General features: G+C 39.7%; 1 protein-coding gene across 1 annotated transcript; it reads left to right on the plus strand.

The window, feature by feature from the left end:
• The first annotated feature begins 7,872 nt into the window (after positions 1 to 7,872).
• LOC127762566 (uncharacterized) lies at positions 7,873 to 12,309 on the plus strand. The gene is made up of 11 exons (XM_052287064.1): positions 7,873 to 8,084; positions 8,193 to 8,279; positions 9,398 to 9,469; positions 9,944 to 10,132; positions 10,205 to 10,324; positions 10,457 to 10,505; positions 10,787 to 10,848; positions 10,945 to 11,036; positions 11,124 to 11,182; positions 11,270 to 11,379; positions 11,484 to 12,309. The coding sequence occupies exons 1-11, from the start codon at positions 7,878 to 7,880 to the stop codon at positions 11,811 to 11,813; spliced, it is 1,377 nt and encodes a 458-aa protein (XP_052143024.1). The 5' UTR covers positions 7,873 to 7,877; the 3' UTR covers positions 11,814 to 12,309.

Raw genomic sequence — 12,309 nt, forward strand, 5'->3', positions numbered from 1 at the left:
TGTGGCGGCTGTGGTCTGTGGATAAGGATGGATGGATGGCATCTGTGAGCTATGGCATGTGGGGATAAGGTTGGCTCCGATTTTTTAATAGGAGTCGGTTTTTTTTTTAAGGAACATACACTACAAGATTTGTATAGATTAAAAACGGGACCTATAAATATACAACAGATGTCGGTTTTTCAAAAAAAAAATCTTAACCTTAACTATTTAAAAAATTCAAAACTTTCTGATCATCACCTCTCTTTTTTTCCGTATTTTCGGCTGTAAGTCCGAGAGTCCGTACGTCGTCCTCCCCCACTTAAACAAAATCAAATAAAACGAGGGAAGGGGGATACAAGTTCAACACAAAAGGGATGGAATCAACCCCATAATTACAACAAGATTCCACATATCTAACATGGCGGCGGCCCTCATCGGCAAGGTTCTTGGGTGTTGAGGTATTGAGGGAGCATCGATGAAGAAACCGGGAGGCGATTCACTACGGCGGCGACTCCCATGGGTGGCAATGTCGAGGAAGCAGGCGGCTGCAGTAACTTCAGGATGAGGCCACCAGAACTCAACCGCCTCCGCGTCCTTGAGCTTCCCCTGCCAGTGGATCTGTCGCCCGCCAGCCTTGCCACCGCCCTCGAGCCTCCACTAACACCAGATCCACCGCCCGCGCGTCTCGACCATCGTAGCTACCGGTGGGCCATTGCCGAGAGGTCGCCGGATCCTCCCCTCCCGTCGCCATCGACGACGCATCCACGCGAGAGGGAGGTGGAGAGATGACAGGATCCACGCAAGCAGCAAAGGTGACTTAGAGCTGGTGGTCGATTTGGTCGGTGACAACTCGGGTGGAGGAGGGAGACAGACGAAGAAAGACTGGATCATCGCCGTCCACTCTCTTGCGTCGCTGGAGATTGGATCGGGGAGAGAGTAGGGGAGAAAGGGGATTTCATCAGCCGGCGATTTCGTCAGAGATCAAGGTTTTCGTATGCCCCCTCCGGCCGGTTATTTCATCGGTGCGGGACCGATCCAAACCGTCTATCAGATCGGACGGCTCAGATCGGCCCTAGGTCGGGCCGCCACCACTGTTGGGCCACAAAAGACAACTGGGCCGCACTCAGTTCGCCCCGCGTTGGGCCATCACCGTTAGATAGGCCGCTCGCCGCGCGATCATCTCGTGTGCACGCGCTAAACGGGCCACGCCAATTTTTTGGGGCGGTTACGGAAGTAATGGGCCAAAATAAGATTTTATTTAATTTCGCCGATTTAATTCATTTGGTTATGTACATAATTTTCTTTGGCATTATTTTGAGCCATTTAAAATGGTTGAAAAATTATGATCGATTACTTAGAAAATATATATCTATATCTATACCTAATAAAAAAACAAAAACACAAAGCTTCCGGTTTATTTTGGTCCGTTGTTTTTTTGTTTTCGTCTGGTCTTTTGTCGCTTTTTTTTTCCTGAATCCGAACTAATCTGTTGCACCGTGCGCCTCCTGCCGCCGCCCAGGCCGAATCCTAGCACAGCACCACCGCCATGTCGATCTTGCGTTTCCTCCTCCAATTGATTATAAAAATCAATTCTCCACTCCTCACTCATCATTTTCTCAAGTTTTCCCTTTCAATTAAGCTTTAATTTGCCGGATTGAATCTCCCGTCACCGTTGATGACAGATCGGTGATCTTTCTGGTCTTTTAATCCTAAATTTTAAGCTCTGATATTGGGAAAACAGAAAGAGCAGACTAGCCTATAGGTAAAGAAGAAGGAAGGAATGGGCTTTCAGACCAAATCCAAGAAAACTTTTTCATTAACTTTTAATTTATAGTGTATAGCAATTCCAATATTAGAATTCTCATTAACTTTTTCAATCGTAATGTATAGCGAGAGAGATAAGCCTATCTGACCAGGCAACCGATATTTTTTTTAAAAAAACTACAATTATAGTATACTTGTTAATTGCGGTCAATTTTCTATAGTTTGCTAATCTACCAAATTAATTTCCGTTAAAAAATAATTGTTAAGGTACACGTACATACTTAATAGACGAGTGATATTATTTTAGTTATTTTTTTTATTTTTGACATCATAATCATCGAAACCTTTACTCTTATATTTGTTTGAATTTGTTTGAGATAAAAATTTCCACGAAACACAACATACTAAATTCTATGCGCTATATATCATCCATGTGTCACCACTACGAGACTATGAGTAAGTATGTAAAAGCTGGTTTTATTAGTTTTATAATAAACTTACCTATTTTAAATACAAGTTTTTTAATCACACAAATTTTTGTCTATGTACTCTTACGTGAAAGTGACCTAAGGCATTCACCGTTTGTTCCTCTTATGATATAATTATTACGCTACCGCATTAGGAACATAGTTCATATCATACACATACACGTGGAATAATTGTCTAAACAAAAAGAAACCTTTGTGATTAAAAAAAATGTTTAGTTAAACTTTATCGAACACAACATTGCCCGGTGCAACGCACGGGCATTTTGCTATTCCCATAAAAATCTTATATTTAGGGACGGAGGAGTACATTAAAATGTTACTGCTCACACACAGGAAAATGTTGAACATTTGACCTCAGATGGGAGATGAATTCGTCTGGTTTTACTAAGAACATTGCTTAACCTTAGCAGTCTCGTAATGTTATCACTTGCGTAAAAGAAAGAGAAATCTCCCGTCTCAGTCGTCTCGTCCGCTCCTTGCGCCAAGACGAGTCGCGGCTGCCGATCTCCATCTGGCGAGCAGAGCAGGGGATGGGATATTTCTGATTCATCTCTCACTCCCACCGGGAATAGTTTAATTTGGTCTGAAATTTGCTTTGCGTTCGTTAACCCCTTCTCTTCTAGATCTCGAAGCGGGCCCTAACCTTAATACAAGTAGTAGTAACAGTTTCGTTTGTTCCCGCAAAAGTTTGAAACCCCCCTCCCCCCCCCCCCCCCCCCCCCCCCCCCCTCCTCCTAATGTCCCAAGTTGGACTCGGATCCGCCTCTGTGACACTGACACCGACGCGGAGACAGCGACGCACGCACGAACGCGCGCGCGCTTGCCATAAAAGGAGCAGGCGAGCGAGCGAGCGAGACGTCGTCTCCTCGGACATCACGCACGATTCACGAAGCCAAACCACCCTTCTTCATCCGATCATCGAGCATGCCGCCAACCAGAGTCCAAGATTGCCGATTCTCGGCGGCGCCGGTGGTCGAGCTTTCTGATCCATCGACGGCGGCGGCGGCGGCGGCGAGCATGGAGATGGAGCAGCTCACAGCCCGCTTCAACGACGCCGTCGCCGTGCGCGGCAGCAACCAGCTGGCGACGGGCATGGAGATGGCGGCGGCGCCGGGGCGGGGCGCCGATGACGATATGGAGGAGCTCGTCGCCCGGCTCGTCGACGTCACCGTGTGCGACGACGGGCCGGCGGCGCGGGGCGAGGCGGCGTGCGCCGTGCGGGTCCGCCTCCCGGACGGGCGCGTGTTCGACAGGGTGTTTGGCGCGGCGCGGCCCGTGGCGGCGCTGTTCCGCTACTGCGGCGCGGCGGTCGCCGCGTGCGGCATGGCGGGGCGGCCGTTCCGGCTGGTGCGGCTCGCCGGCGGCGCGTCGGAGGAGATCCCGCCGCGCGGAGACGCGTCGCTGCAGGACCTGCGGCTCGACCGCTGCATCGTATACGTGGTCTTCTCGCCATAGCCTCGCTCGTCGACGCGCGCGGCTCGCCACAGAGGATCATGGCGACATGGCGGTGTCGGCTCGCCACACAGATGTTGATGGGCAGCAGTGGAAGCAGAGATGGATTTTCTTCATCTAGGTGACATCCTTCGTTTCTTACATGTCATATGAATAGTAATAAAAAATAAAAATTGATGAGATAGATTAATACTCCTTCTGTTTCAGGTTATAGGATGTTTTGACTTTGGTCAAAATTAAACTGCTTTATGTTTGATCAAGTTTGTAGAAAAAAAGTAGTAAAATTTTTAACCCAAGACAAATTTATTATGAAAATATATTCAATTATTGATTTGATGAAACTAATTTAGTATTATAGCTATAACTATATTTGTCTATAGATTTAGTGAAACTTGAAATGGTTTAGTCAAAGTCTTAAAACCTGAAATGGAGGGAGTATAGGATATATCATGCTACAAATATGTAAGATCAAATTTAACCTCTACAAGTTATAAAAAACAAATTAAAATTTCATAATTATTTCTTATAACTTGTAGAAGTTGAATTTAAATCTGCATGTCTGTGGATTGATATATTTTATATTAATCTATCTTGTTAATTTTTAATTTTTAATAACTATTTAGATGGCATAAAAGAAACAAGGGTATTTTCTCGAGGGATGAAAACACTCTTCCAGTGGAAGAAGAGGACCCTGCCCTTGCTCTAACGTAGACAACCATAGCTGTTTGTTGAGATGAATTCATCTAATGTAGCGTAGGTTTCCTTAGACGAATTTATTCATTGTAGGCCTGAATTCTTTGGTTTAACTCAAGTACCATTCATTTTTCTATGAGACAATCGGTCGATTATTCTATTAACTGTTCATATCTGTTCAACCAGTATTGTTTTCTTCCAAACAAATTAATTACATATATTGCATTTAAATATAATGCAGTATATTTAAATTTCCCATACATTGGATGATAATATATTAATCCAATGGTCATATCACTCATTCACTTTGCTATTGCTTACTACCAAAATATTCCAACATACAAGAGTGTGCGTGTGTTTTGAGTGTCTGCGTTGTACTGTGTAATTCTAAAAAAAAATTACATGAAATAAACTTATAAGTCATAAAATTTTTAAAATTATGTACAATATTGCAGCTAAAATGAATTAAAATTACACATTGCATAGCACTTTAATTTCAGTCTTAGCAATGTATATAGTTTTATTTAGAGTAAATTTCACAAAACTACAGGTATTTTGACCAAATTGTCACAAAACTACAGATTTAAGAAGTTGTATCACAAAACTACATATTTAGCACTAAATTTATCACAAAACTGCAGATTTTAGGTTAAGTATCACAAAAATGCATATTTAATATTGAACTTATCACAAAACTACAACTTTTGGAGTTTAAATCCCTAGCACCATTGTTATGATGGAGCTATAAACATTATTACTTTGTGATTAAATTGGTTCTAAACATGCATTTTCATGATAATTTAGTTACTAAACATGTAATTTTGTGACACTACATCTTAAATGTGTAGTTTTGTGATAAATTTTATGTTAAATGTATAGTTTTGTGATACACCGAGTTAAATCTGTAATTTTATGATAATTTGATCATAATATCTGTACTTTTATGAAATTTACTCTTTTATTTAATTGGCGTGCTAGTATTTTGCCTACAAACTTTGAGCTTGGTAAAATTTAAATCAAGAGGCCTCTCCAAATACACTTAATGGGAACATGCATGTATTTTTTACTTTATGTAATACATATAATTTTTTCCTTCTAATAAAATTTATCTTAAATTAATTATCTAATCTAAAATCCGATTACACCATTATGTTTATTGCAATTAATTCTTTATAACAAGATCTTACATGATTATATTATGGTGAAGAAATATTTATGCTTGTAAATTACTTTTATTATATATGTAAGTTACTTTTATCAGATATATAAATTACTTTTAGATTTGATTAAATTACTCCTTATGCATTCATAATGCTCTGAGTTAACTACTTTTAATTATTGTTTTTAGTTAAATTTATAATTTGTGCTGGTTAAATTGAATTTCTAGATAGACTCATGTTTTTATCCTTACAACAGATTTACACCTAATATTGTAACAACTTACTTTCATTTTGTGCTAAGTTACTTTTATGATTTATGTAAACTAATTTCAAACTTTATTGATTTACTTTCATTAATGTATTTACTTGAAAATATTCTCTATACTTTGCTTATGAATTTACTCCACATAGTATTTTTTTTCTTCAACTTAGTAGTAATACCTCTAATGTTTTAGAGAGTTACTTCTATTGCATATCTAAGTTACTTCTACAATTTAAATAAATTACTTTTAAATTAATAAAATGTTTGAATATATCCAGCATGGATCTCTTTTTTTATATATTTTGAGTAGAGTAGCAAATAGATCTTAAAAGTAATCTGTGATTTAAAATATGTAAGTCATTAAAGAGGTTAAAAAAACATGCATCATAGACTAAGGTGATTTATATTGAGATGGAGTGATATCCGATTAAGACTAACCCACTACCATGCACTACCTAATCCTTTGAGCTTTGACAAAACAATCTTAGAGAGAAAGAAGTAGAGAACGAATGATTAGGCCCACATAACAAACACAATATAGGCCGAGTTGGATAGTACAGGTTTGTAACTTATTCCCTTCTCACAGAAAATGAGATATCTTAATAGCGCGATATTAATTAAATGTTAGCCAAAAATTTAAAAATATATTAATATAATTTTTAAAGCAACTTTCCCTATTTAACTTTTAAATAATTAAGAACACAAATATATAAGTTTTAACCATAAAATACTTTTGGTGGTTTTGTTTATTTTTTTTTCATTGTTATCAGTCATAGAACGGCTAATTAAAAATAATTTATAAAGTTTGGCAGCTGTTTATAAACAGCTGAATGGTAACGATGGGAGGTGTTTGTGGATGAGAAACTTATCAACTACCACCATATGTCTATATTGCCTATGCGGGTAAAACCATATTAAATTGGTACAAAATGATGGTAAGTCTGGTACCGAGACATTATGAACGAACTTTACGGGGTTTTGTAGTTGTTAAAAAAACTCAGCAAGTCGAAAGGATGATATATAGTTAGAAATTGCTATATATTTTGGAATGAAGTAGGTATATTTTAGGACAGAGGTAGTGCTTAAAAATAGCTTAGAAAAAAAATCATCTAAGAAATACCGAGTATAAATATTTCCGAAGAATCATACTATTGAAAGATCCCCATAAGCTGAAGAAGTTTATTAACACATTTCCTAAGCTCCGTATCTTGCATTGTAAATGAAAAGAAAATTCATTTACCTAGAAATGAAAAGGTACAAATATTCTCCTTTTTTTATCAAAAATCCGTCTATAACATCCTAAACTTTGAAACTGGATATTTAACCGCCTAAACTATACAATATCGTTTATATAACACCTTAAGGTGATTTTTATTTGATTTACATATATGTTAGATGAGCTTGATCACGTGATAAATGAATTTGACATATATGTTAAAATCTTCACCTAAGATTTTCGTTTCGACACCTGGTTTTTCTCTTACTTACAAACGGATGTTAATATAATACTAGTTTGTCATCACTATAGAATAATTGATTATCAATAATTGACGATATGCTAACATGCTATATCAGTTATTCAAAACCATTTATTTAAGCTTTCAAATACCCCAAACCTTGTAGGACGTAATCTGAACATTATTACAAAGTTTAGGGGTTTGAAGTTCGGTTCTAAAGATCAGGATGTTAGATGGATTTCTTGATTAGGGAAAAGGGGATGTGCAAAACTAAAGATTGTTGGTGGAGCCATATGTAAGCTATTGAGTCAATCTTGAAGATTTGATTTTTTTTTCATTTAATTCAAAAGAAATTATACTTTGAAAAGAGGTGAACGATTTTTTTTTTAAAAAAGTAGTAACTTTCATATTCATCTTAGGCAAAATGGGGAAAAAAAAGGCCACGTCACCTCTCAGTACCAGCTATATTATCACCTACTACTGCCACCTTTATAAATAGCCTCCTGACTTTTCTGGAATTCACAACCACACCCTTCACACATTTCTCCTCCGCCCCCTCGCCTCTGCGAGATTAGCGAATCAGCCCCCCTACCACCGCTTTTCCCCGCAAAGCCACGCCACGATGGCCTCCTCGCCCGCCCCACCAGGACACCACGACGAGCGCCACGAGTCCACCTCCAGCTCCGCCGATGACGACGAGATCACCGCCGCAGCCGAGGCCAGCCCGGAGCAGGGCGGAGGCGGAGGCCGCGGCACCGGCGGATCGGGCTCCGCCGCCGCGGAGGGCGACCAGAAGGGAAAGGGAAAGGTCGTTGAAGGTTCGCAAGAGGTGATGGTTCCCTATCTTGCGTTTGATGGCGTTTGTGCCTGGTTTCTTGGGAGTATTTTTGGGGTGTGGGGGTTTGTTCTTGAGCATTTCTTGGTTTCGCTGGATTAGGCCGCCAAGAAGGACAAGGTCGATTCCCAGCTAAAGAAGTTCATCAGGAGGAGCTTTCTTGCGGTTTCTGAAGGCTTCAAGAAAAAGGTGAGGAGAGGCTTGCTTGTCATTCTTGGCTGGCCTGGGCATTCCTGTTCAGTTGTGCCATCTTTTGTGTTGGGAAGGTTGGATTTGGATCATGTCGTTCCTGTGAAATCTTGGGGATCATCTTGCGTAGGAGCAATCCTGTTGCTTAGAATACGGTTCTTGTCTCAGCTTGTGTGTTGAGATGTGGAACGGTTCTTGGGAAAGTTTCTCTACTGTTTGGTCTAAATTATTCATCCTTCGGCTGCTTGGTAACTGAAATTGGCTATGAAGGCTCTAAGGATAATTGGCAACAAATTGCGGAACACTAGTTTTGTGATCATGCTTTTATATTGTTTAAATTTTTCCTTACATCCCATGTTCCCTGGTTTCCTAGTGTGAAATGTTCGATTCTGATATTACTTACCTGAAATTGGTGCTAAATCTGACAATACGCATGAACTTTAACATGTTTTCTTGTGAATTGCTTTTGGATTATAAAAGGAAGGCGAATACATTGTTGAAATGAAATTCCGAAAAGCAAATGTACCCACAATTATCACTTCTTGCTGATCACCAAGATTTGACTCCATTTAACCCTTGATAGTGTTGAACATGCCGTATAAATTATGAAAGGTCATAATGAGAATCCTAGTTCACATGATATTTTGTTTATTCACAAGTTCCTTAGTGTGAAAATATGAAATATTGAGGCACGTTATGACTGCTGTGATATTTTGGTGAGAAATCGTGAAACCAGAAGTATGAGCTTTCAGTTTTATTGGACAGTGTTGTAAGGAAGGTTTTGTCTGGATGTGTATTTGAGAATTGGATCACTGGTCATGGTTTCTCTAAATCATAGAAGCCTTTTATATGCAAACTAACTGAGCATACTCTAGTGTTTGGTCTAAAGATCCAGCCTTTGGCTCAGTTGCTGCTTGGAATTGTCCCAGAAGACTCATAGGTCGTAGCATCGTTGTTCATCTGTTGTTTAAAAGTTCCATATATTCCTATTTTTTTTTCAGAATAACATGTATTCCCTATTCAACCTAGTCTGAAATGTTTGATCTTGATATCAATTTTCTGAGATGCTGCCCATGTCCGGTAGAACATATGATCTTAACCTGTTATCTTGTAAATAGCTTTCAGATAGACAAGGAAAGCAACTGGATGGGGCAAGCACGTCAAACTCGCCACCTCATGTGGATCACAAGGTTTGATTCCTTTCAACATTTGATAATGCTGAAACGCAAGTGTATGAATTATGTAATGTCAGGATGATAGATCACATGATACTGTGTACATTCACACTTGTACAGATAGCCATTCGACAGAGTATATTTTCTTGTATGCACTCTAAATCATAAGTTAACTCTTGATTGCAGTTATGTTTTGCATGTAATTGAAAGGATTTGCCGATTTGATTGTGATGGCTACTTGAACGTTCTACTACTGTTGCTGAATTTAGAAAATCTTGTGTATCTAGCCCATCTTCTATGACTGAACAACAGTCAAACAATAAAAATGAAGGGATTATTTTAATTAATTTTTTCAAACATTTATCAGAGAATGTAAAATCCAGAAACTGGTGCTTAGAACATAAATTACATTTCATTTTTTTGTCATGTTGCTCGCTGGTTCAGATCATTGATATTTTTTAAATTCCCTTATTTGTTTGTGAGGTGCAGAAAATTCCCATGGAAGAAGCTGTGTATCATTATTTTGGGGACATCCATAATGTTCTGAGGCTATCGAAAAGGGAAAGGGAGTCAGTTATCATTATGCGCTTGGTGCCTCTTCATAGTCATTATTCAGCATTGAGGCCAGTGTATAGAGATGGGGAGAGTTTCTACAGGAGCTTCATATTTTCCTACCTGGTAAGTGTCCACCTCTCTGTTCCCTAGCATAGGATAATGTATGTTTAGTGTCATAACCCTCTTTTTTTACAGGAGCAAATTGTTGATAGAGTAGACATGGGTGAGGAAGATCGCCTTCTTGCTGCTGTTAGAGAATTGGCTAGACGGGCTGAACATTTTCAGTGGGCCTCTGAATTTCCCCGGAGGCGCGAAGTAATCTCTCGCCTTCCCTATATTTTGTTTTTCTTGTATAAACTTGCTTGTAATGGACTGTTCTTTAAAATTTGTAGTATTGCAAGGCAGGCTGGATCTTTTGTCTTACTTTCTTTGTTTTATCATTTGCAGGAGATGCAGTGTTTCACAATATTGGCATTACACCACACTCTTACACCCTGTTGACATTAATTCCAATTATAAATATGTAAAGTTAATTTGACCTAATTACAACAAATGTACAACCTTTCGAGAAATTTTGCAGTTGGGCAGTATTAATAATAAAGTGAAATCACAACATGTCCTCTTACGTTGAAGTCTGAAGTGCTGCGAACATGGTCCTTCATGGTGTATCCATCTGGTCGGCTGATCCTAAACCACAAATGCCGCGCCTTCTTACCACTCTCTCATAAAATATTCTTTTTATTGATTATCTTAGTACTTGATGTTCAATTATGGAAGCTTCTCAGACAAGTTATGTTAGTCATGCTTGTTCATGTCAGATTATTGATGGTCAGCGTTCTGTAAGCGTCTATGTAACATACAAGTTAAACTCTTCAGTGGGTACAAGATGCCAGCTATATGTAATGATTGCCTAGTGGGACTTATCGTATCATTGATTCTTGCAGGCATTTGAGAAGCTGATAGAGAAAATAAAGGGATGGAAGCGCATGTTGCAGTACCCAACATTAAGAGTCAGGTTTTTGAAACGGTTAGTTTTCTTCAATTCCTGCATAAGTGTTGTTTCTAAATATATCCCATCTCATCCCACTGATTGAAGCTTCACCTTTTTTTTCAGCTACAACAGGGGTGAATTTCTCCTCGAGTTCTTCAGCAGTTATGATACAACGGATGATAGTGAGAAAAACACCTTAAGCTCGTGTTGTTTCAATGTCATCCTAATTCATGGTTCTGACATATGCATTCTGCATTCTGTCCTGTCAGTTTTTGCTTTCCTCAGATTAGCAGCAGCAATCTGGATGTGCTCGCCCGACCACATAACGATGTATGCACCAGGTGTGATTGGGCCTGGAGAAGGTCGCAGTCTGGAAGATGTTAGTTGCCAGCATCACTTCCCATAGAGAAACCCGTCATGAACTGTCAATGCAACTATATTTGTTCTTGACACTGACTGACCTGTTGCTCTGGTTGCATGCAGTGGTGCTCGACGCAGGTTATTCCTCCCCGTGTGTATGCAGACGAGGTTGCAGTAAGAGCCTTGGCGGCTGCACTTCAGGTGTTCATCCGAGTGGAGGCGCCAGAATATGGAGGTCGCCAAGATAGCTACTACATCGCCCGTGACAGACCCCGTGTGACCTTGTTGCGCGTGGACTCTCAGTATGACATTGTCTACCCACTCTCTCCTGAGTTGATTCACCAAAGGGCTAAGCGTGGAGGAGCGAGCAGGTTCTCCTGCTGCATAGGTGGAGATTCAAATCTGCAACGGCTGTCGCAACAACAAGAAGAACGAGGAGGAGGAGGTCAGTAGCATAGTGTATCTAGTCAAGGGGCAGCGAGAGCGAGCTGGTTCCACTCCTGCTCAGGTGGTTCCAAGAAGAAACAGTCTTGAGCTGATGAAGCTCATAGTAACTAGGATCGATGAAGAATAGGAGATCTTCTGTTTCCCTGTGAGGAGAAGGAACATTAACATTGATCCTTCCTGATTTTTTGAGGAAGATCCTTCCTGAATTGTGCTCTATTGATCCTTCCTGGAGAACAACTCAATCGATCTTTGACATGGCTTTGGCTCGCGATTTTGATATGCTGGTAGCTGTGATCAAATGAATCCACATTTTTGCAGTTCTCATTTCTTGTCTATTCTTGTACATGTGTGTGGAGTTGTTTTCTGTCCATCCCTCATGAATTGTCCAGTTTTACCTCCTGGGCTTGTTATTGTACCTTCTGGGAGTTTTGAAGCGTTGCAAATGCAAAGATAACCTCGTACTGTTTTCCTACTAAAGAATCTTACTTATCCGCAGTGTTTG

This window comes from Oryza glaberrima, chromosome 2 (assembly GCF_000147395.1).
Source record: "Oryza glaberrima chromosome 2, OglaRS2, whole genome shotgun sequence".
NCBI lineage: Eukaryota > Viridiplantae > Streptophyta > Magnoliopsida > Poales > Poaceae > Oryza > Oryza glaberrima.